The sequence below is a fragment of the Petromyzon marinus genome, chromosome 12 (assembly GCF_048934315.1).
Source record: "Petromyzon marinus isolate PM22_M1 ecotype Great Lakes invasive population chromosome 12, UKy_Petmar_22M1.pri1.0, whole genome shotgun sequence".
In the NCBI taxonomy this organism is placed as follows: domain Eukaryota; kingdom Metazoa; phylum Chordata; class Hyperoartia; order Petromyzontiformes; family Petromyzontidae; genus Petromyzon; species Petromyzon marinus.
This window is the reverse complement of record NC_133678.1, coordinates 9723018-9748988: the sequence shown is the minus strand read 5'-3', so window position 1 is coordinate 9748988 and position 25971 is coordinate 9723018. Positions and strand designations below refer to the sequence as shown.

The 25971-nt window shown below is 41.1% G+C and overlaps 1 protein-coding gene across 1 annotated transcript in view; it reads right to left on the bottom strand.

Annotated features, from left to right (window-relative positions):
• Positions 1 to 25971, bottom strand: part of LOC116941582 (CUB and sushi domain-containing protein 3-like) — a 409001-nt gene that overhangs the window by 127347 nt on the left and 255683 nt on the right. Inside the window, exons 15-24 of the mRNA XM_032952774.2 lie at positions 23560 to 23754; positions 21466 to 21604; positions 20432 to 20619; positions 17183 to 17371; positions 11950 to 12066; positions 10991 to 11206; positions 9369 to 9557; positions 3651 to 3820; positions 1507 to 1663; positions 597 to 788 (exon numbers count right to left, since the gene is read on the bottom strand). Coding sequence (XP_032808665.2) covers positions 597 to 788; positions 1507 to 1663; positions 3651 to 3820; positions 9369 to 9557; positions 10991 to 11206; positions 11950 to 12066; positions 17183 to 17371; positions 20432 to 20619; positions 21466 to 21604; positions 23560 to 23754 — 1752 coding nt within the window. The remainder of the gene's footprint in view (positions 1 to 596; positions 789 to 1506; positions 1664 to 3650; positions 3821 to 9368; positions 9558 to 10990; positions 11207 to 11949; positions 12067 to 17182; positions 17372 to 20431; positions 20620 to 21465; positions 21605 to 23559; positions 23755 to 25971) is intronic.

Genomic DNA, 25971 nt, shown 5'->3' with positions numbered 1-25971 from the left:
TATTTTTCAGTAACCTTTTCGGATTACTCTGAATTTTGCATCTGGCATTGAGATATTTTTCAACACGCTAAATTGTCTTGAAATCAACTTATAAAAAATATATATAAATACATGTATTATTATGCATACCCCTTTCAGCACATCACTTATGCAAATTGTCCTAAAAATGTAAGTAAAAAAATTTAGCCGATCTAACTTTGCTTCATGATCAAACATATTCCCTTTTGTATTGCCTGCAGCCCTGTGTAGCGTGTTGTTCATTTGGAAGGGCAGTTTGTCATATTATTCTGGACAAGCCTGTTTACCTTCATTACACACGGAGCACTTCCTCACAACTAATTTATATTTTGTTCTCTATTTGCATTCGCCTTCACCACAACGTCAATTCCACTTTATTTTCATGTCTTCCGCTCCCATTTATTAGGAAATTCTTGACGTGCGCGTTTGTTCGCACGCGATTGGCTCGCTAACGCTAGTCTCCTATCAGGATGTGAGTGACATGCCCTTCTTCTGTTATTCAGGCAGACCATCAACCTTCCAAGAAGTGACCATTAATTATTGATGCCTTTGTGGTGCTCTACCTGGGAAGCCCTTACCTTGGCACGAAGGGAGAGGGTGGTCCCAGGCTCGCCGCTCGCCGCTCATGCAAGTCAGCCGCTTGTTGCCGTGCAGGGTGTAGCCTGGATTGCAGCCGTACGTGATGGTGCCTCCAGCAAAATAGCCCTGGTCTCGGACCTTGTACCCAAACTCTGGCACGCCTGGATCCTCACACTGGGTGAGTTTAAAACCTGCATATGGGTCATGGCGAGCGAGGGAGAAACGTAAGCACATGCACAACAATAGCATAAACATCACCCATGTAAACGGTAAAGGTGCATATTCTTGGGTCTTTCGGTCAGGTCACGTAGATAGGTTCGAAGAAAATAACAAAAAATAACAATAAAACTACTACCTTTCGATCGCAACACAAGCGGTCGTCTTCAGGAAAAGGGGGGTTAGCTTACAAGGCAAACTATTTATAAGGGTTTGAAATGGCCATAGCCCAAATGTCAGCAGCCAATGATAATGTAGGTGGCGGGCAGCGAACCCGACGGTGGTTGGTTTTCCACCAATCAAGGGGCTGCCAGGTGAAAATTAGCATGTTGAATCTATCTACATGACTTTACCGAAAGACCCAAGAATATGAATTCCTGCAGTCACGAAAGCTTTAACTCAAGGGTAAAGGTGCAGTCCCTGAAACTGCTTGATTGTGATGCTCCTGTTGGAATGACCTCTATGAGAAGGAGCTCCCCGGTTATCCACCCAGCGGTATAATACCAAAGTTAGTCGATCGGCAGGTAGCATATGGTAGGTTAAAATGTGGGTAGTTCCAACTCTTCCAGGGCGTCTGACCAGTGTGAAGAGGCCGTATAATCTGCAGTAGTGGGGTGAGCAAGAGATTGCAGGGCCCCCACCTTAACTGTTTGCCTTTACTTAATTGTTAACATAATTCACATTCCAACTTACTAGAGTACAGTATTTGAAATCCGATATCTGTGCCTTGAGAGTCAGTGTTGAATTCCAGCCAAAGGTGGTTGGAGGTGCTGTTGATGGTCTTTCCATTCAACTCAGATGTGGTGAAGGCGTTCATCAAACGCGCTGAACCGTCTCTCCCATCATAAATCTAAAACATGACGAAAAAAGGTTAAAGCGTTATATTAAAAGTAGAATACGGATGAGCAATCCAGCATTGCTTAAACACGCCTTCAAACAATAATCAAACGGTGTGAGAATTTGGCTAGTTACTCTGTGTAGCATTTTGAAAATCGTTTTGTAATTATAACTCAACAAACACAAATACATATTCTGGCTGAGCCAGTACAGATCAAGTTACGGGCTTAATAAGCATTTCTGACATATACCATTTGGGGAAAAATATGTAAAGTTTGTACAATTTAAAGGTAGTTTACTTGTCTTAAATATATGATTCATTTGTTTACTATGAACGAACGAACATAGATTACAATCAGCACAGATAAATCGAATGGAAGTGTAGGCCACATAACCTCTGGAGTGGCTCTCTAGAGCTCCCCCTAGAGGAGGCCCTTCCAAAATCAATGGCATATGAGCAAGCAATTGCAGGGCTGCAACTTTGCATTTGCAGGTAAACTCATTACCATTACAGTGCCAAATTGTCCTTCTATATACGTGTGAAACGGTCAACAAAGGGGATAATATTATTGTGTGTACAAACATCTGTAAAGTGTTAAAGTGTATCCACGATAAATAGTGGGAATAGCATGTGTGACGCTGGTGTATATCAGTTCCCCCCCCATTTACATTTCTCATTTAGCTTTTACAGAAATGGTATTTCAAAAATAAATGCTGTGCATGACACAGCATCTGGTATGGCGCACTTCAGTGTGACGACATTGTGATAACACTGGCAAGTACATTTGTCAAACCTCATATCTTGCCCTTGCAAAATTGTATATTTTGTATCCAATTCTTTCCTAAAGGACTGAATACAAGTGTGGATTTCTGCAGATTATTTACAAAGAGCCATTTTCCAGTATAATATACTTTATAGTGTGAAATACGTTTTTATTATCAACATTTTATCGAGCTAATGCCTATTTTAAATTGATATTTCTACCCTTCAATAGTGTGTGCCACACGTTATATGCGCCGCTTCATCATAATGGTAAAATACCAACCTCTTTGCTCCACTAAACAAAACATATTTTGGTGGGCAATACGTGTGAAAGCGTTGACAGTTCATCGCGCCTTCTATAAAAGCTTGTGGACATTACATTCCCAGCAGTTACACTTTAAACATTTTATAATTGCATACATTTTTGGAGGGACGCAACAACTGGATAACAAAGTAAGTACATATATCTAGAGTATCTATACTTAAAAATAGAATACAAATGATTAAATATAGATACTAATGTGCCTCGAGAATAACGTTCAATTAGTGTATATCACCTGATGTGACATCCATCTTAAACATGGACAATTCCAAAGAAAATTAAGCAAAGCGAATGAAGAATCATGGGATGTGCACGCTTGGAATTACAATGAGACACACGGGGAGAGAGTATCGCATGCATTAGGGAACATACACAAGTTAAGGACATTGTATTGACCATGAAGAAAAGTAAGTGGACTTGGGCAGGATATGTCTCTAGTTTGGGTAATTGCGGGCAGTCGAGACAAATGTCAGACATTGGTCGCAGCCAAAGGATGGAGGACGTTCACTGGCGAGGTGGAGCGATTGAATTGGATCGCGTGAAGAAGCTAGGCAGATTGTCACATCGCAAAGCTATGAGAGCGATGGCTTTGGGAGGTCTTCATTCAGCCATAGCCAGATCACAGCTGCTTATGGAGATGATGAAATGAACTGTATAAAAAAAAACTCAAGACGTATAAGAGGTAAGGATAAAATATCGTTTGAACTGGTTATTTAACAAAATATCAGTTGATTGATTCAATATGTGAGAGCATACAATTTATGGTGAGTATTTAAGCGGGTGGGAGGCAACTGATATTCATTAACGCTCTTGAAATACAAAAAAAAACTGCCCTTGTTATTCCCAAGGTAGATAAGACCCTTATCTATGAATCAGTACAATTTAGGAACAATATCAATCATACGATTAAGCTACCTTCAGGGAGTCTCCAGGTCCCAGGCGGAAGGTTCTTGCTGTCAGTCGAATGCCCATGCCGGGTTTGACCTGCACGCTGTAGATGCATTCGTGGTTGTCGTCATACTTCTGCGGGTGTTTGGGGGACAGCAGCACCCCCTCATTGGCCGTGGACGATCTCCCACATTCAGCTGCAACGGCAACAGCAGCAGCGGCAACAAACACAGCAACATGAATCGCAATTTGAGGAAAAACACAATGTTTACGAATAAATTGCAAGCACTCGGCAATCATTTTGAAAATTAATGGGGCTGAATTTTCAAACTGTCCCGAATCTACTTTTGGGAATTTGTTTAAGTTGTTTTTGTGTGCAAGGGGAAAATTGAAATTGCAGTCAGAAAACAGTGGACGCATTAAATAATTTTCAAAAAAATATATGAGTGCTATTTAACATAATGGCAATAATACGTATAATCTTTGTTGTCATCGTCATTATCATCAATAAAGGATTTTATAAATTCATTCATGTTTTTTCTCTCTCAATATTACAACTGATGCAGGGTGAGAAATCTCAAGAGTTGATTAGTTCACTAATCATTATTCAGTAATATACTGTACTGCAGTCTTAAATTTCAAATTACGTGAGATAAAGCTAAATATATTTTAAAAAAATGATACATAAAATCATTACAGCTACTTTAAAAATATGTTGTCCATATCGTACATTTATAGAGTGCATATTTTAACAAACAGCATTGCAGTATCACTATATATCGCTATATATAATACATACATTTGCATGTAATGTTGCTGAACATCACAATAGAGAGCTTAGTTTATGGAAAGAAACTAAATCAAAATTTACTAAACACACTACAGTGAGGGAAAAAAGTATTTGATCCCCTGCTGATTTTGTACGTTTGCCCACTGACAAAGAAATTATCAGTCTATAATTTTAAGGGTAGGTTTATTTGAACAGTGAGAGACAGAATAACAACAACAAAATCCAGAAAAACGCATGTCAAAAATGTTATAAATTGATTTGCATTTTAATAAGGGAAATAAGTATTTGACCCCTCTGCAAAACATGACTTAGTACTTGGTGGCAACACCCTTGTTGGCAATCACAGAGGTCAGACGTTTCTTGTAGTTGGCCACCTGGTTTGCACACATCTCAGGAGGGATTTTGTCTCACTCCTCTTTGCAGATCTTCTCCAAATCATTAAGGTTTCGAGGCTGACGTTTGGCAACTCGAACCTTCAGCTCCCTCCACAGATTTTCTATGGAATTAAGGTCTGGAGACTGGCTAGGCCACTCCAGGACCTTAATGTGCTTCTTCTTGAGCCACTCCTTTGTTGCCTTGGCCATGTGTTTTGGGTCATTGTCATGCTGGAATACCCATCCACGACCTCTTTTCAATGCCCTGGCTGAGGGAAGGAGGTTTTCACCCAAGATTTGACGGTACATGGCTCCGTCCATCGTCCCTTTGATGCGGTGAAGTTGTCCTGTCCCCTTAGCAGGAAACCCCCCCCCAAAGCATAGTGTTTCCACCTCCATGTTTGACGGTGGGGATGGTGTTCTTGGGGTCATAGGCAGCATTCCTCCTCCTCCAAACACGGCGAGTTGAGTTGATGCCAAAGAGCTCCATTTTGGTCTCATCTGACCACTACACTTTCACCCAGTAGTCCTCTGAATCATTCAGATGTTCATTGGCAAACGTCAGACGGGTATGTATATGTGCTTTCTTGAGCAGGGGGACCTTGCGGGCGCTGCAAGATTTCAGTCCTTCACGGCGTAGTGTGTTACCAATTGTTTTCTTGGTGACTATGGTCCCAGCTGCCTTGATCATTGACAAGATCCTCCCGTGTAGTTCTGTGCTGATTCCTCACCGTTATCATGATCATTGCAACGCCACGAGGTGAGATCTTGCATGGAGCTCCAGGCCGAGGGAGATTGACAGTTCTTTTGTGTTTCTTCCATTTGCGAATAATCGCACCAACTGTTGTCACCTTCTCACCAAGCTGCTTGGCAAGGGTCTTGTAGCCCATTCCAGTCTTGTGTAGGTCTACAATCTTGTCCCTGACATCCCTGGAGAGCTCTTTGGTCTTGGCCATGGTGGAGAGTTTGGAATCTGATTTATTGATTACTTCTGTGGACAGGTGTCTTTTATACAGGTAACAAGCTGAGATTAGGAGCACTCCCTTTAAGAGTGTGTTCCTAATCTCAGCTCGTTACCTGTATAAAAGACACCTGGGAGCCAGAACTCTTTCTGATTGAGAGGGGGTCAAATACTTATTTCCCTCATTAAAATGCAAATCAATTTATGACATTTTTGACATGCGTTTTTCTGGATTTTGTTGTTGTTATTCTGTCTCTCACTGTTCAAATAACCCTACCATTAAAATTATAGACTGATAATTTCTTTGTCAGTGGGCAAACGTACAAAATCAGCAGGGGATCAAATACTTTTTTCCCTCACTGTACATTTCAATATTCTCAATTGGTATCTATAGTCATTGTAAGCAACTACAGGAAATGTTAGAGGGACTTAATAATCGTAATAGAGAAGCATGCAATATCGTATAGAAAAGTCCCCTAGGCAGTTAAAGATATCAGTCAGAGGCACACGAGTTGGAAACACAGGCAAATATGTTACGGAGCACAGTTATTGACATCAGATCGGGATCCGAATTTATGAAATAACTATGCAGACAGGTTCAGGTTCTTTTTGAATTTGAAAATGAAAAGTAACATTCCATTGTCTAAAGACGAACATTTTAAATAATTGTTTAATTACCTGCTCATGACATATGGATCAGAAACCGAAAATCTAACCGATAAAATGGTCATCAATAGAAGTACTTAATAGTCTTGGTTCTTTCGGTAAAGTCACGTAGAAGGGAAACAATAAAATAATACAAATATAAAACAATAAAATTCTCACGACGTTTCGACTGCAACACAAGCAATCGAAAGAACCAAGAATATGAATCCCTGCAGTCACGAAAGCTTTAAATCAAAAGTACTTAATAGTTACATAATAAAGTGCAGACAGACGCATGCTTAGAATTACATTCAGAGAGAGAAAGAGGTACGCATAAATTAGGACTGTTAACCTTCCCCGCACCTCCGATTAGCAAGGTTGGCTCTGTACGGTGCGAAAAAAGTTCAACATACATACATGCATATATAGAAAATATGCAAATTATGCATTTAATATTCACTCTTATTAAAAGTGAGTGGGCTAGAGCAGGACACGTCGCTTAGAAAGGATGATAGCTGGTGGTCGAGACTAATGATGGATTGAGTTTGGCTAAGTAGGAATTATATCAAACAACACTCAATACATTTTACATGGTTTGATGAAAGTTTGACATCAAACATGGGGAAAATGTTTCCGTGAAAATGTGAATTGATAGGATACATCACCACCATAGATAGGATATTTCACCACCAAAGTATGATTTTCCTCTATTGTACTTAAAATGAGTTTGTCCCATCTTATAATACTTATTTTAAATGAATGTATTACACGACTACTTATGAACGAGTTAGGTTCCAGAGGTCTGTTCACAAGTCGATTTGTTCGTAAGTAGATGAGTCCCTGTATCATTGTAGCCACGGATTAGCTAATTTAAACCTCTCCCGCCAACTTCAGCATGTTCTTGCTGTTGTTGTCCCACCTGATGAAGATCGCTTGTGTTGCGATCGAAACGTCGTGATTTGTTTTCTTTTATTTATACCCACGTGACTTTACCGAAAGAACCAAAGAGTATGGATTTCTGCAGTCACGAAAGCTTCAAATCAAGGTTAAACCTTGTGTTGAGTGAAAGCGGATTTACTCTATTATGTGGCAAACAGTAATCATTGTTACTTTACCCAAGAGGTCTCATCACAGTACCAGGTGCAGCTCGTGAATGTTAAAACACTAAATCTATCCCAACATCCGTTTAATGAGTTATATCAGAGTTAGATTGCAAAGCAGCATACACAGAAATATTACTCATTCTGAGATGACGTTGAATGAACACTCAATATAACCAATTATGTATATTTCAAGATAAACTGTTGCCGAGACCGAATGTGTGATTTTTTCTGTGGAAATAAATATTGCACAGGTCATATTGAGCCAAAAACTGCCAACAACACAGGTTTCAATGTCCCTCAATGGGCAGAATTTTATCACAGTTCCACTCGAGAGGTCAGGTATAGTTTTATAATAATAGGGCTTATACCACTGAGCTTCCCAGAAGTTGATTGTTTCAGAGCAATGTAACGCATGAGGTGTTGTTGAGGGCTGCATAATAGAGATTTGTATCCAACTGATAGGCCCTTTCAGTAGATAATTTTCAGGAATGTCAGTAAGTATAAGAGACTTGGACAAACCCAACCTTGTAACAGCAGCGTCTCGGTCCTCAACAAACTCAACAAAGGAAGCAAACACAGGCTGGCGCTATGTAAGTTGTACTTCAACGCGGCAGGAATAGTGTAATGAAAGTTAGGAAGCAAACAGAGAACAAAGTTGTTCGAATCCACGAAAAATCTGTTGAGGAAAATGAGAAATATGAAAAGAGACAGTGATACGCAGCTAAAGGTTGAATGCATAGAAACTTATACAACGATTCGGAAGATAATGAGAAAAGAAATCAGAGAACACAAGATAAACATTGCTGAAGATGTTATAGCAAGAAATGGGAGTATTGAAGCCAATTCACGGGGGTAGCACTTATGGAGAAATATTAACTACGTATTAAAAATAGCGAAAGGATTTAATGCAGATATGTATAGCGATAAAATATGCATATAGCTGAGAAATAAGGACATTTTTCAGATGAAGAGAAAAAAGTTATATGTGTTACACTTGAAGTCAACTCTGTCTGCAGTATGAAAAGGGGAAAGCTCCTAGACCAAATGGTGTAACTGTGGACATCACCAAAGAAGCAGGACGAATCAGCTGGAAGAAAAAACATTTGCAGACTTATTTTTGGTTCTTTCGGTAAAGTCACGTAGAAGGGAAACAATAAAATAATAAAAATATAAAACAATAAAATTATCACGATGTTTCGATTGCAACACAAGCAATCATCATCAGGTGTGAAAATCACAACAAGAAAATGTGAAAAAGTGGCGGTTTTTTAACATTAGCACCACGGAGAGCGATTTGACAGTCATTCAGATGGACGAGTCCATCTATGTTCGGAAAAGAGGAGGGGGGAGACGAAAAATAATGGATGCGGTCTGAAAGCCACCTTAAGCGTGATCAATCAATTAAGACCCAAAATGGTTTATCAAATCTTTCCACATACAAAAATTACAGAATTGTTTACACTTTCCATCAACCACAAGGCCTTCTGGGAGTATATAATATCAGCAGTGTTGGTTCTATGCAAGCAAACTCTGGACCGGTTTAGACACACAGTGTCAGTGTTGTTTCCTAATTGCTTATGCCTCAAAAGTATAGAAAATGGCTATTATTGTCCACAAACTTTGCTTTTGTGACCAGGACAGTGATATTTAGAAATTTACCTATTTTAAATGAGAAAACGTGTGCATTTGTGTCATTCATTCACGTAAAGTCAGAAAAAAAAACAACATATGAATCAAAATTAACATGTATTTATACGAAAGTAATACAAAAATGACTACAAAAGATTTAGAAGTGAGTAGTTTTTCGATATTTACGATTACATTGTAAATCACTTTCACACAAGACTGGGTGAGAATAATGTGCCCACCTACCCACACACCTTGGGAGCGGGGCATCCCAGAGCCTGCGCCCGCCACCCAGACACACGAGAGCCCGTGCCCCGACCAGACGGTAGCCAGGCAGGCAGGAGAACGCGAGGACGTCGCCCACATCCAAGCTGCGGCCGCTCCGTCGGCTGAACGTGGGCGTGCCCGGGTCTTCGCACGGCTCTAGCGGGTACTCTGCACGATACGCAACAGCAGGTTATTACTACCACCGTAGGCCCACTGAGCTGTATTTCTCTTTTTCAGAAGCGACCTGGCCACAAATGATACCTCAACGAAGTGGCTTATCGTGTGCAAATTCAAAGCAGCCAAATATTTGACCAGGTAAGGCCCACTGAGCTGTATATCTCTTTTTCAGAAGCGACCTGGCCACAAATGATAGCTAAATGAAGTGCACTTATCGTGTGGGAATACATAGCAGCCTAACACTCTAACCACATGTTTCTAAATGTGGAGGGAAAAACCAGAGGACCCAGAGAAAAAGCCATGCGACCACGGGGAAAACATTCAAACTCCAAATATACAGGTGCCAGGGTCGGGATCGAACCCACTACCTCCTGTATATCAGGCAAGGGAGTTAATATCTCGCCACCAGCGGCCCAACAACGTGACCAGAAGAGGGAGGCTGTATGGAAAATAGATCAACTCATCCGTGGCAATTTTTTTTTATTTTAGTCTGGAGGAATAGCTTATCGAACGCGTTTTTTTTTTATAGAACACGTGGTTCGGGCTCTGCACGGATTACTTAATGAGGTCTGTTTTCTGGAATGTGGGGATGATGTTTCACCTGTACGTGGTTTCGACGTTGCTAAGATTGCTAATAAGATAGATGTTAGATATGCTTGCGAGAGGTGAGAGTTCTGTATCCATTGGAATGTACTTTGGCATTAATGAATTGGCTGTGAGAATGATTTATTTACCATGTATGTTTGTTGCGTATGTTTTTACGTGATAATGTAACACATCCTGTACACAACACGTTCACTTACGACGCAAATGTTCATGCACATTGTCGCATACATCTAGCTGACCACTCGTTGATGGTTGTCAGATGGATATTCAGGTGACCGTGTTAGGGGCGAGCGTTGGGCGTGAGTGCCACGGTGGGGGAAGAAAACTGGATACTAGGGTTTTGTGTTGAGGTCAAATAAAAAAATAAAGAGTGTACACACACACACAAGGAATGGAGAGCGACGAAGCATCCTTTATTGCAACAAGGGTATACATCTTGGAGAATTAGTTTAACAAAGAGGGAGGTGATAATTATGCAGCCAGAAACGCAACCTTATTTTTCAATAAATGTCTATTATTTGTTGAAAACACGGAATTTTCCATAAACGTAACCCCCCCCCATTCGGCGCGGTTTTATTTCATTATCTACCGTGGTGTAATGGTCAGCACCCTGGACTTACAGCCTAAAGGTTGAAACAATGGTGTACTTTTTTTTTTAATCCTCCTGCCTCTGTCAACCTAGGTGTTCAACACAAATAGTCGCTCGGCATGTCGCACGTGGAAAGGTGAAGCGTGGGGTAACGTCCAAGATGTCCGGCCCCGGTCATCCCCTAATGCTGCCGAGCGCAAAATTCTACAAGCTGTGCGTTGCTCCTCACCCAAGAAGGTCATGTTGAAGCCCTCGTAGGACATTGAGAAGTCGGAGATGAAGCGCAGCTGTGCCTGGAAGTTGCCGTAGACGCCCGCGTGGAGCACGGGGGGCAGCGTGGAGCCTGTGAGGCGAGCCAGGGGCTGGGAGAAGCTGCCGTTCTCCGTGATGAGCAGGTAGTCGTGCAGGTTTTCCACTTGAAACGTGTGGAACACGAATTGGACCCCTGCATCAGGCAGAGGTTTGGTTTACACAAAATGCAATGGCAACAATGCAACATACATTTCTAACAAAACGCAGAAATGTGTAGAAAAGCGCAATGTGTTCCCATGGTCAATGAACGTATAGAAATTAAGATAGCAGTGCAGGGGAAGTGTTGTATGAACATTGTATCATGTTATTTATTTTTTTATCGGTGTAGGTTTCTTTAAATAAAATGTTACATGTAAAACGGTGGCTTCGTGGTTAGTATACTATGCCGTGCGGGTTGAAGATGAGTGCGATACCCGACCATGCCATTATAAGTGGTGAGTGATTCTGAACTATGCTGGGCTCACCTTTACCAACCCACACTGACCAGCGTGGTGAAGTATGGTCAAACGACCGCCAACTAGTTGATTGACAAAGGGCTGAAAATTGGTATACGTACTTTCATACATATTTCCACTAATTCAGAGGAAAGGAAACCTGACATTTTTGCCTGATGGAAAATATAAATTTGCAGGAAAAACGTTTTTTAATACAACCCTAATGATGGAGGTGAAGGAGGTGAGGTGTGATATCGACAGTGTGCCCAGTATGGGAGGAGATGTTATCAGACTCCCAGATGTGTAATGAGTCTTCAGAATGTGGAGCATTGTCAACGTTAGTCAGGTTTACACGTGGCCGCTTGAAACAGTGTGCGCCGTGAATGTTTGGCATGCGTGCATGAGCGCATTTATTGAAGTCACTATATATAATAGACCTTGCCTTTTCCATGAGACACTTCAATGGTCCACGTGCAATTCAGGGAGTTGGGGTAATAATCAGGGTAACCTGGTGACAGGATTATTCCACTGTGTCCCTGGATGTACCCTCCGCATGGTGCTAAAGGGATGAAAAGAACACAGTGAATGCATTGCAGAATTGCACCTGGGAGGCTCACTCAGAAGCGTGATGCTTAATAACCCGTCTATAATCAATGCTCACATCCCCTCTCACATCGCCAGATACCTCTGGAGGCTACACATGTTTAGTGACTTAGTGGCACTGCAATATTGTACGTATGTTGCACATTAATACAAACCTCCAGCAATTACAAAAGGATTTTTTTTCCCTCCTGGAAGCAATAACCGCCACGCTTCATATATGTAACAACAAAACATACTTCATAACACTATCATGAACCCATTTGTCAAGCTTGTGCGCGTAAGCTCAGTTTGGCGGCTCGTTTATGCGACTGCTTGTGTCAGATCAGAGCTTTGTTTCAAAGGTGCTCACACAAACGCTGGAGTTGTTTGCAGAACACGTGCATCTCACAAATTGTATTCACATTCGCAGCGTGCAAGAGCATTCAAATCAAAGCTGCACATTCCAATCATTGCGTGTTTAAATAATTAACCTAAAGGAATGACTATTGATCTTTAATTCATAATTGGGTAGGCTTGCAGGCTCTGTACAAAAGCATGAGCTATTTTTATTTTAAGCATAGCTCTATAACTGCAGCACTTTCGCTAAGCAATTCTAGAATAATAGCCATTATTGTGTAATTAAGCCGAAGGATATGGATAATCCCCTGGTGGGTGTACTCACATTCCATTACTCAATGCAGCACTGACACTACCTTGTGCACAGGGGTGGAATCTGCCTATCTTTTGGCAGCCCTGAAGCAAACGCTTCCTCATATTGATTGTTTAAAAGGCGTTGTATGGTCACCTGTCACTTTATTTATAGATACAATGCAGGTGTGAACATTGCATTTGTACATTGTAAAGGACGTAAATGTATATACACATATTAAGAATGTTCAACATGATAGCATGGAAAAGTAGGTTTGAAAATATAGGAGAAAATATGTTATTTTTACATTAACTATTAATGCCTGCACTCCACAAAGAAAAGCTTACATAGGTATACACATGTTTTCAATTAACTTAGGAACATAGAAATATGTTTGGAGATTGGTTTAGGTATAAGAATCTAATCTCTGGAAATGTCTGAACAATATGCTTTGATGCTGAAGGATGACTCATGGTTGTGCTGTATCTCATCCAAGCAGATGTCGGTCATGGAAGATGTCGCTAAAATAACCAACATCTAAAATGGAGCACAAAGACTTCATTTGGATCTGTTCAGGTGTTCATCATTGACACTTCGTCATCCATTTAGATATGCAGCCAGAAAAAGGTGTGACACTGCAGCGTGCGTGCTATTAAAATCAATTCCACGTAGTGAAGAGCCTCAACAACAAGTACATTGGAGGTGTCAGAAGAAGTATTGATGAAAAGGACAGGCAGTTTTAATACACTTTTTTTAATTTCAGCAGGGTCAGCGGTGTCAGCAGATGTGCAAGTAGGGAATTCCACAGCGAAGAAGTATGGGTAAAGAAGAACGAGCGGCTCTCGATACATACTTTTCTCATAACACGTTTTCTTGTTTGGATATACATCACGTAGGAACCCATAGCGACGAGAACAGTATCTCAACTGGCACAGCTCATTCGCATGACTCTGAGATGCGAGTGAGAAAAAGCGAGGTCAACTCTCTCATTCTGTCATTGCCAGTTTGCACCCAGTGAGACTTGACAGCTCATGCATTACTGAAAGTTCCCGACATTTGGCAACAGTTGTCTTGGTATTGTCAACTAAGCAACATCGACATCCTTGGGTCGGACTAAAGATCACACCACACAATTGTCATCGTCTTCTTTGGTTCTTTCGGTAAATTCACGTAGAATGAGAATAAAATAATGAAATAACAATTAAATTCTCACGACGTTTCGGCCACAACGCAAGCGGCCGTCTTCAGGTGAAAGGAACAGACCTGTCGGGACGACAGAGCTTCAATGTCGTCCCGACAGGTCTGTTCCTTTCACCTGAAGACGGCCGCTTGCGTTGTGGCCGAAACGTCGTGAGAATTTTATTGTGTTATTTTATTATTTTATTCTCAATCTACGTGACTTTACCGAAAGAACCAAAGAAGATGAATCCTTGCAATCACGAAAGCTTTAAATCGAAATTGTCATCGTGTTTTCCTTAATAATTCAATACAACTATATGCATACAGTGTACCAATCTCTATACTGTATGCAGCACATTGCAGTTCCACATTATTGCACCATCTTGACATGAAAGTGAAGGTATCACATCATACTTGTGATCATGGGAATTTTTTTTTAATTAAAGTTTGCTAAACATGGCAGAGAGTAGCACAGCAGGTTAGCGCACTGTGCTACGTATGTGCCCAATGACCTAAGTTTGATTTCCAGCTATAGATAACATCAGTGGCAAGTGATATGTGAACCTGTCCTAGACCAACCCTTCATCAGCCTGTGTCACGACAAATATGGGGAAGTGTGATTAAACAACTCCCTTTGACTGAAATGGTAGGAGAGGCCTTTATCCAGCAGTGGATTTACAAAGGGCTAAATTAGTATTATTATTGTTGTAATAAAATATGCCAGGCCAGTTAGGTAGGGGTGCTCAATTATATTTTAGATAACTGAACTCGCATGCATGTTAATAAAATCAAGTTTTCCACCCTATCTCCCCCCCCCCCCAATTTACAAATATATAAGTTATTTTTAAAAAATCATTTGAAGCTGCACCAATATAATGGGATATATTTTCTGACAGTTGTGGATATGAACAACTTGACATTCGTTATTTTGCATTCCCCATATGATCATTTAATCAGACTATGAAACAGCCACGTAGTCCCCCAATAGGTGATTTGGATGTAGAATTCCTAACCACAATGCACTAATCCACACAACTTCGAGGGGGGAAAAATCACTCTGCAGAAATGTTGTTCCCCCAGGTGTACATCATATTGGTTTATGATATTTATGTGAGCCACATACACATTTCAATTGTCCGTGTTAATCTGGAATAATACAATTATGTGCAAGCATGCAAGCAGCCAAGAATATGTTTTAAAATACTATTTTTCGATGGAATTCTTGACTAAAACCCATGAACAAGCAATTATAACTCTGTTTATTTTGGAAACTATCTGATTAAAAGTTGTGCTAGCTAGCCCAAGCTTTGCAAATACCAATAACATAAAATCATCCGAAAATCTCCATTCTGCTCAGCTGGAATCGGCAATGCTCTGCTAAGCCAGACCCATAATAGAATTAAATTAGAATCTCATCTCATTGCCAGATGATTTCCATGGCAGAATCCGTGTTAGAATCCTCATTCAAATTAAAGCGAGTCGTCCACTGAATAATTACGATTCCTGCATGCAACATCCACGGTGGAATTGCAGGAGTTGAATATGATTCCTGGAGGGATCGCTCGGCTCTACTATACCATGGTTTACTCTTGCAAATGGTGTCAAAATGAATTTGCACCTGATTGTATCCTGTGGCGATTCCCGACAGACATTATTAAGTGGGTATGGGAATTCATCTGTTGACTCAGTATAGCACGAGCGTCCACAGAGAGAAAAGAATGAGCAGAATGAAGCTGAGGGGACCAATATTTTGGGTATAACATGGCTTTGACATTTGCCCATTTAACCCACAAGCCAGGGTAATATTTTCTGGTCCCTGAGCATTTTCAAGAAATGCTGTCTACAACCATCAAAGCTTGCCAGGGATGTCATGAGCAATGACATGGGCATGACAGACGAATTGGGTGCATAATGCACTGACATTCCCCTTTTTTGTATTATAAAATGTAACACGTGTATTAAAATGTATACTTTTAATTCATCACGAGGAATGCCTCGTGCATCTTGCACTTGGTAAATCCTTTATATTATGCAAGCACACGGGGACGTGCGTACAGCAAAAAATTATTAAACGGCTTCGTGTCGTGGAGCATTATATTTGTTCATCCACATTTAGACATGCATCCCCACTCCGCGGCGTAGTGTGTGGTGCGAGCACAGGAGGTGGGAAGCATGGTTAGGGTTAAACAAAAGCATGACCTCGTGTCACCCAGGAGAATCACCCTGAGCAACATCGGCTCTAGCTGTGGTCCGCTCACTGAATCATAAAGAAGGTGCCTAAATGGCTCCTATTTCAAAAATAATCAAATGCATAAGTACAATAGATCACTTTACAAAAGAAAAAAGCCATGACGTTCAGTACATATGGTATTTTGGTGCAATTTTTATAGCAAAAGGCGATCGTGAAGGCACCTATGTTTTCACAGATGATAATAATCTGCAGTAGTTTAACAATCGGTGGCATTGTTGCTATGCAGCTTAACCCATTAACGTTATTTGCAAGTACAACAATGTTTCTAATTTGACAAATTTGGACTGCAATGCCAGCACATGTGGGCCTACTCATTTAAAAAAAAATGTTGTGGGATCTTGAATGTCCATTGTGAAGTAGACAGCACTCATTAGGACACCTGCTACGTAAATTTTGCTAACAGCTTTTGAAAAATATCCAATTGCATTGGTGAGAAAGTAAAAACAGCAATTGACATAATAAATCAATAACTATATAGATACATTGTGGCATGTACAAACCTGCAAAATTTTCCCTTCATAAGAACATAAGAATAGATTCACTTAACGGCTTATATTTTAATTGTACATGTCAGAAATAAGTTACATATTTATAGCGTATGGCATTAAGTTTATAAAACAAAGACAATTGGCATGAAACAAACATGGGCACGACATGTTATGAGAGAAATTGCATGTATGTAGGTTGAACTTCTTTCACACCATACGTAGTCAACAGTGCTAATGGGAGGTGCAACTGACCAGAGATGGACAAATTTGACGACAGAGTGGATACGGAGAGAAAGGGAAAAAAATGCGGCGGAGGATGACAGCTGAAGAGACCACGAGCTGAAATTACAGAGTTCGGAAGCCGCTACCGGACAGAAGCGACGAGGCAATGGAAGGAGTTGAAGAACATGGGAGAAGCCATTGCCTAGCATGGAAAATTACAGGCTGACAAGAACAACAATAAGAACAAACAAGTGGCTAGTAGTAAATATGTCAATACGCTCATGAATAATGTATCATAACGTACCATCGCAGGCGGGAAGGGGGTGGTTCCAGCGTCTGTTTGCTTCGCACCGCAATGGATTGGTGTGGCTGAGCGCATAGCCAGGCCGGCAGCTGTAGGTAACGGTGGCGCGTATGGAAAAGTCGTTGCCCATGCGCTGTCCATTTACAGGGATCCCTGGATCTAGACAAGAGTGCCGGTCCACGGGGATACCTTGCAGGCAAACAAGACAGCAACAGCACATTCAAAATGTAATACTCCCTTACATGCACACCGAAACGTCAGACAAAAGGAACAGCGCATGCAAACAAGTAATCTCTCCTATTGGGCTTAAAGCGAGAGCAAACAATTTCTGACATGAACCTGCTGAAATGCAGTGAGCAGTCTTGAAATAACTGAATGGAGCATCACACTAGAGATTATATTATCACACAAAGGTTGTACACCTTCCGAAAAGTAAAAAAATCAGTAGTAGTATTATTATTAGCATAGACGTGCCCTCGGTCAATGAATAAACGTGTGAAACAAGAGGCTTTTAGATCGGATTTGGGCATTCTGTCCAAATTACTGCCATGCACGCGGTACAGCGATAAAATTACTCATTAGTTGTGGCATGAAAGTTTAATCATTCCCAAAACAAGGTAACTCTTAGTAACCATAAATGCATTCATAACCACCTGCACGAACACATTTTAAAATAATATCAGTCATTTTCTCAAAGACTAATTTGTCAGATGAATAAGTGCATTTCAAGTATCTTACTTGAAATGTACTGCCGATAAAAAAACTGCATAGTACGCAGATGACATAATGTATCTACTCATATGCATAATTAGTGATGAAGAGCATTAAGTTCATTATCAGACTTTTCTTTAAATGTCTTCCAAGATGACAAATTACTGCAGAAGAAAATGTATCTCTCATTTGCAAAAAAAAAACTGTTCAGCTTGCAGTTAAGTTATTTTGAGTTTTTCTTAACTTTTCAACTCAAGAAAAGGATTTTTTAAAAATCAACAAACTACGTCTAAAAAAATACATTGACTATAATTTGCATGAAATGTGATTATTTAATGTATTATGTTTTACTTTAATTATTAGAAAAATTTTATATTAAAACTAATGGCCAAGGTAGAGTTCACTGTAATATAAAATCAAACTTCTAATGGGAACATATGATATATCCATATACCTGCCATGGTCAAGTCTCCCATCATCCCTTTAGGGCCAGTAAAGTGAGAACTATATTCAAGGTATAATGGATTAAAGGTATGTCTCCCCCTTATACGTCATTTCACAAATACGCCGTCATGTTATTATTAACACCGCTACCTGATTTGCGTTGCCCCAACCCCACATTTACGTCTGTGACAGTATCCATCTAGTCTTGTATTTGTTGCCTCGGCCTTTGCCTCCACCTACCCTGTGCATGAACTACTTTGCGTTACGCATACATAAACGTACTGTACTACAAAGTACAATATATTATATTCTTAGCTCTTTCGGTAAAGTCACGTTGAAGGGAAACAATAAAATAATAAAATATATATAAAACAATAAAAATTCTCACGACGTTTCGACCATAACACAAACGGTCGTCATCAGGTGTGAAAAACCAACGGCAAGAAACATAAATAGACCAACGGCAAGAAGCATAAATAGATGCGGGCCGCCACTTCTTTCAAATGTTTCTTGCCGTTGCTTTTCACACCTGATGACGACCGTTTGTGTTATGGTCGAAACGTCGTGAGAATTTTTATTGTTTTATATATTTTATTGTTTCCCTTCAACGTGACTTTACCGAAAGAGCTAAGAATATGAATTACTGCAGTCACGAAAGCTTTAAATCAAAATTACAATATATTATTTACGTACAGTATTTTGGTGATTTGGAAAAAGTGATTTGATTTACGTCGTTACAATGTGTCGCACATTTGAGGAATGCATCCCCGATGTAAACAGGCGGATTACTATATAATAGATGAGGAAATGCATTCCAGTAAAATGATAGGTATTTTGTGAGAATTCCACAGTCTTACAGGGAAAGAAAAAATAACTTACTGCTGTCATTAGGGATGGGGATTTCTGCCCATTGCTTCAAGGACTGATGACAAGCCCTTTCCCATTCCGAAACGTCTGTAAGTTGCATGGTGGGTCCTCTACACAGCTAAATCTCGGAAGATGCAAGCGGCTCAGCGTGAATTTTATTATTTGGAGAGGTTTAGTGCCGCTGGTTTTTAAAGATATTGTACTCACAATATCTTTACTCTATGATAGCTGGCGACTAACTGCCACACGCCCTCCTGTATGGACTTTTACTTCCAATTCCGTTCCGATGACGTACATCATCGGAACGGGAAAGGGTTAAGGTAAACAACAGCCAATGTTTGAGCGTTTGCTTTTTATATTTTTTGCAAATAAAAAACAGAGAAGTAACAAGACGTCATCATGCACTTTCACCAATACCCAGAACAATGAGCACATTTAAATATTATTTTATTATGCTACGCTGTTTTAGAATGTCAACAATAATTCAATTGCAGTATTCGAGTTTTCCTCTTTGTTTATGTCACATTTTCTGTGCATAGGTTCAAAGGCCCAATGCATCAAGTGGGCAACAGCAGACAGCAATATTAAACATATAATCAATGAGAAAATGTATTCATTGAATTGAGCAAGGTCACAAGAACTTGGGAGAAAACAACGTAAGCTTTTTTTTGTATTTTACCAGGTAAGGTGCACGAAGCTATATAGCTCTTTGTTTCAGAAGCGACCTGGCCATAAATGATAGCCTAATCAGGTGGCTTGTCACTTTGAAATGTATCCCTAGCAAATACTCTAAACGCATATTTCTAAATGTGGATGGAAAAACATGAGGACTAGGAGAAAAATACACTCGACCACATGGAGAACATGCAAACTCCAAATATGCAGGTGTCAGGGTCGAGATCGAACCCACAACCTCCTGTATACCAAGTTAGAGTAGTTAACATCTCGCCAACGCGGTGCCCCAAAGATGATGGGAGGAAACGTCAAAGTGGAGCAGTGTGAGGTAAAGAAGCAGAGAGACGTGTTTAAATCTGCGGCATGGATGAGATGAAACAGCCAGTCTAATAGCGTCCTCAATATGAGTGGAGAACAGTTTGTGAACACAAAATCCACGTGAGTAGTGACAGACGAGCGATATGGAGCTGACTTTACTGCCAATGAGCAAGCGACTGGAGTAAATCGGCGAGTACTGGATCAAATAGGCATTGCAACAATGACATCACTTACTCTCATACTGAATGTGGAAGCCAAAGCTGGAGCGGCTGCTGTCTGTCGTGAATATCAGCAGCAGGGTATTGCCACTGCTGAGCAGAAACTGTGGAACCTGGGTTCCATGGTAGGAGCCAACAACAGGGGAACCTTCAGTTCGGCCATCGTGAATTTGAAGCACATCATAATTTACTTCGGTCTGAAATCTGCAAATCAGTCACATAAAACCCAGACGCGCGTATCAACAAAACACAATATTTCAACACTGAGAAAAAGGTAAAGATGCAGCACCTGCAATGTCTTCCTCACACCCCTTGTGGCAGAAGAGCATCCACCAGAAGCAGCTCTAGAAATCCGCTCTAGGGGGTATCTGGCCTCCTCTTCCATGCTGGCCAGATATCTTGGAATAGGTCGGATTATCTATCTACTTACGCCACCAAACACTACCTGTTCATCGACTGGGGTGTACCCATTTATACTGCTGGGTGGACAGAGGTGGGGGGATTGTTCCAACTGCCGCTTTGGGAGATAAAACCGGTGACATCTGAATGTCTTGCGTGTTTGTATGTCGAACTTCTTTCACGCCGTACATAGCCAACCGTGCTATTGGAGGTGCGGGGGAAGAACAACTAACCACAAAAAGCAGTTCTAACAAAATTAGTTTTCAATCTAGATTTGAAAGTGCATAGCTCCAGTGGCCTCCTAATATCGGAAGTAATGCAAGTCCAGTGGGATAACTATGACACCACAACAGCATCCATAACAGTGATAATATTCATCTTCATTTCATTTTCCTTTGTTCAGTGGCAGAAAACTATCGGTTTGTGTACGGTTTCAATGCGTAATTTTATGCTATTTTCGTTATATTATTCATATATATGAGAGGCAATCAAGATGTATTCGAACAGTGAAAACTTGATTAATAAAATTAACATAACTCGGAAAGAAAACAAATATATATATTAACATTTGGGTAATTAAGCCTCATTAGGAGATTTAAAAATACACTCTAAGGAAAACACTCACTTTTAACGTGCTAACTCGTTGCGTACCTGACAAACTTGATTTTGATGGCATGTCCCTGCTGCGCTTCAATCAACCACTCACAGCTAAGTGAATCTTTGTACTGGCCCGGCCATCCCGGTGACAGGATGTTACCAACAGGTGCAGAAAGGAGCCCTCCGCAGGGTGCTGTGGGTAAAAAAAATAACAACCATATGTTTATCGGCATAACTGCCGAACACAACTTTGCAGGGAAAGACACAAACACAATGCTTGTCACGACACAATAAAAGGATGCGTGAATTGACCTTGAGTCACTGCTTTACTGTTTGTCTCAATACATGACAGGCAAAACAGGCCACCAATAGTTTTATCAATGACTTGGCAAGTTATAATCAGTTGCGATCAATTATAGGTACACACCAAAATTATCAGTGTATTGCAATTTTTTACATGGTAGCAAGCATTGATTAGTTCATTGAAATTAATGGAGTAAAAATGTAATCTATTCCTGCAATGCCGAAACATAAACACGATAATTTACTGATCCCAAATTCCACGGCATTATAAATTATTATTTATCTAATTCTGTAATTTCCATTTAGCATGGAGTAATTTACTCAGTTTATGTTTTTTTACGACTGCTATGTACAGCATTTATTTTTAAAAATGCGTGGGAATCACACATCAGTCCACTGTGTGTTCTGCCTGCTGCTTATAAAATCCGTAATATCATTTCTGGTTCATTACTAGGGTTCTGATTGTTTGACTGCACGAGTCTTAAGCATTATTAATCTCCTGAACTTTCACAGCAGGCTTGCTACTGCCAGTATAATGTGTAAGTTAGTCTGTAATGCTCGCAATGAGTGCAACATTGCAAGCTGAGTACCACATGTTTCTGTCTCTACGACAGATATTATGGCACACAGTCGGTGCATGATATCCTCTGCAAACCAGTGAAGAGAGACAATCACGTGTGACCATTACATACAATTATGGGATAAAATAACAAAACTAAACTTTTTTATTTTACCAGGAAGTGGCTTTTCACGTGGAAATTTATTGCAGCCAAAATTCATTAAAATGCATATTTCTAAATATTGAGGGAAAAACCAGAGGAACCGGAAAAAATATATATGCGACCACGGGGAGAAAATGCAAACTCCAAATATACAGGCATCAGGGTCGGGATCAAACTCACAACCTCCTTCATACCAGGAGAGGTAGTTAACATCTCACCACCGTGGCACCCTGGATGTGGTACATACTTGCAAAACATTACTCAGATCCGAAATGAAATTTCAGGGGCATATGCAGCTTTTGAATTGTTACTTTTATTTTGTATAGCCACTCTGATAATGACTAACTTGTAGGTAAGTCATGCAGGTACCCACATTAATTCTGTAACGTTGTAAATATGTAGTAACATTGGGGATGTCACTGTACGGTGCCGGCCTGGAAGGGTCATGCCGTTCGATGTTCCTACATCATGCACAGCACCGTGTGGGTGGCTGTGTGTAGTACCAGCCCTAGCGGGGCTTGGCGAGCACTGGGATAGTGCGGGCACCACGCACAGCGTGTGATGGGGGCTCCCCCGAGGGGGAGGGGGTGAGTATCACCCCAGGGGCAGGGTTTCCCCGGGCCATGGCACTCTGGTTGACCCTGCAGACAATGTGATCCGGAATGTCCATACAGGGGGCCCCAGGTGGGGGGACTAGGGGGTGATCACGTGTGTCGGAGAGAGCTCTTGAGAAGGATCGAGAGGGAACGAGAATGTTCGGGAAGGCGGGCGGGGCTGAGAGGGACCGGGGTCTCTCTTCGTTCTACAAGCTGGAAGTTCCACGTCTCAGCTGGAAGCGCCTCGTCCTACGGGGTACCACGTGGTCGGAGACCCGAGCAAGGGTCTGACCCTTCGTTGCAGTAACTCCCCTGTATAGTGTAGTTAGCTGGGTGGTCACGACCCAAGGTTGTATCTGGTAAAGGGGCAGATAAAGGTGTTGCCTCTAAAAGTAACAACGTCTGCGACTCAGTTGGACTCACTACAAATAAATTAAAACAATTGCCGTAATGGCAGACTTTTTATTTCACCGCGGCTCCGTAATTAAACTGTCATGTTCACGAAACGGTTAAACCACTGCTGTTACCTTCGCACGTCGGTATCTGCCCATTCCAGATGACGCTTCCACCTTGCGTCACGCACGTTATCTCCTCAAAGCCCTGCGTTTTGATGAAACCTTCTTCGCAGACAAATGACACCGAGCTGCCCAGCAGGAAATTGTCCCCAAAGCGTCGGCCGTTCATGGGGACTCCAGGATCATAGCATTCATTGTGGCCAAATGCTGTAAAGAGACAGAAGACACACAATGAGTGTTGCATTTGTTATCGTTATACGTGCACATGCCGACTTGGTTGCACTTATGTTACTGTTATATGCCTGGGCTTACGCAATGCACAACAATCTGAGTTTTAAGTTCCGAAGCACAGTTGGCTACATATGGTGCGAAATAAGTTCAACATACATACACAATGAGGGAGCTCTCATTAAGCACATGTGTGTTACTCTATACAAATGTGTTTTTTGGATAGGCTACCACATTGGTATACACACGGTACTGTGTAAAAAATGCTGTCCCAACATTTACTGATATAAAATGTAACGTAATAAAGGATATCTATCTCAGTAAACAAACATGGCAGGGAAGACGCGGCTATCTCCTACACCGATGGACAATTAAGAATAGCCCACAGTGCAGCTGTGGTCATCAATATCAAGCCATGCACCACGTAGTAACACCACTGCTTGCTTCGATAATTCACCGGCAGCATTTCAGATATTATTCCATGGGCCAAACCAGATATCGTGTAGCACCTGAGCAGACAATTCTTTAGGGGTAGCAATTGCTATGCATGGTCAATATGAGCAAATTAATTAGGTGATAACCTTTCCAAATGGACAGACGTCTTTTTTCGATCCCTCATGTTTTTGGTGTTTCATGATATTGCATTTTAAGTGGATGAGAACCTTTTTCCTAAATATATTGTTGTTTGTGGGCACTATCACCAAGGTAGCTATACATAAGATATCTGATATTAAGATGCAAGATACGAGTTGTGGCTACCCGCTATGTCAAAAGTGGACCAAGAGACAGCCAAATTTCCAGACTAAGTCATCGGGTTCTTTGCCCCGTATGCTGATGACAACAAAGGACTGTAAAAACGCCCCTCAGGGATTCGAGTGACTTATCAGTTCCCTTGGTCAGTTATTAGTTTATGCCATTTCATGAGGTAAAAACAAGCCAGAAAAAACATAGTATTCTGCCATATGCTGTGAAATCACTGACAGGAAATGTAGAACTGATAAACATGCCAGAACAAAATGTCTTGGTCAATGGAAGGGTCTGACACCACTCTGTGCATGCAAAAGCTGACTATCAGGCATTGTTTGCTGTGGCAGCAAAATATCCCTCCTGGTGTGTTTACCACCTTGGCCTGGTACAACATTGACTGACTTGAAGAAACTGTCAGTGGACAAGGGACATCCCGTAGAGTAAATTGAATTGCCAATCAAGCTATATTCACTGGACTTGAGCCATACAAATCAATGCCATCTGTGAAGAGAATGCAGAAACTAAGTTTCAGCACTGAAGCCCTAATGCTACCCACCTACAATGTAGGGCAGCGATTGTGTCCACCAGCAACCCATAGTAGACAGGTTGACACCACAACTGTGGTGCAAATCTTGACTTAAAGCTTTCGTGACTGCAGAAATTCATATTCTTTGGCTCTTTCGGTAAAGTCACGTAGATAGATTCAAAGAAAACAACAAAAAAATAACAAAATACTACGACGTTTCAATCACAACACAAGCGATCGTCATCAGGAGGCAAAAAAGAGGGGGAAAGCTGCTGGGGCAGACTGTTTTAAAGGTTTCAAATGGGTGTAGCCCAAGGGTCACAAACGAAGTGGGCGGGGCTAGTTATGTTAATGTGAGAAACGAGGGCGACCTCCAAGACGAGCGCACGGAGGTGGCTATGTTAATGTGAGAGATAAGCGTGTTAATGGCAGATCGCAGAGCAGACACGTCGAGCTCGGCGAGGCGTGTTCATGAAAACGGTCCGAGACATGTCGCTTAGTTTCCCCAATGTAACACAGTACGTAAAATTCGTGATCTGATCCCATCCGTGAAGGATGTGATCCCTGACATGCAATACCCCGGGGTCTACAAACTAAGCTGTGTCTGCGGCAGTAGTTACATTGGGGAAACTAAGCGACATGTCTCGGACCATGTTCGTGAGCATAAGGTAGATCTGAAACACGGTAGGACCAATACCTCAGCCGTGGCTGATCATTGTTTTAATGCGGTGAACTCACAAGAAGCTGATTTCTCTAAGACGATGGTAGTTTTCAAACCCACTGGCTATCAACAAAGATTCGTTCATGAAGCCATCCATATATATAGACACAATTTCAATCGAGAAGACGGGTATAAACTGAGTAATCATTGGAAGGACGTTATCAACCAGTTTAAGTCATAACTGGCTGTGATGTTCCCATCC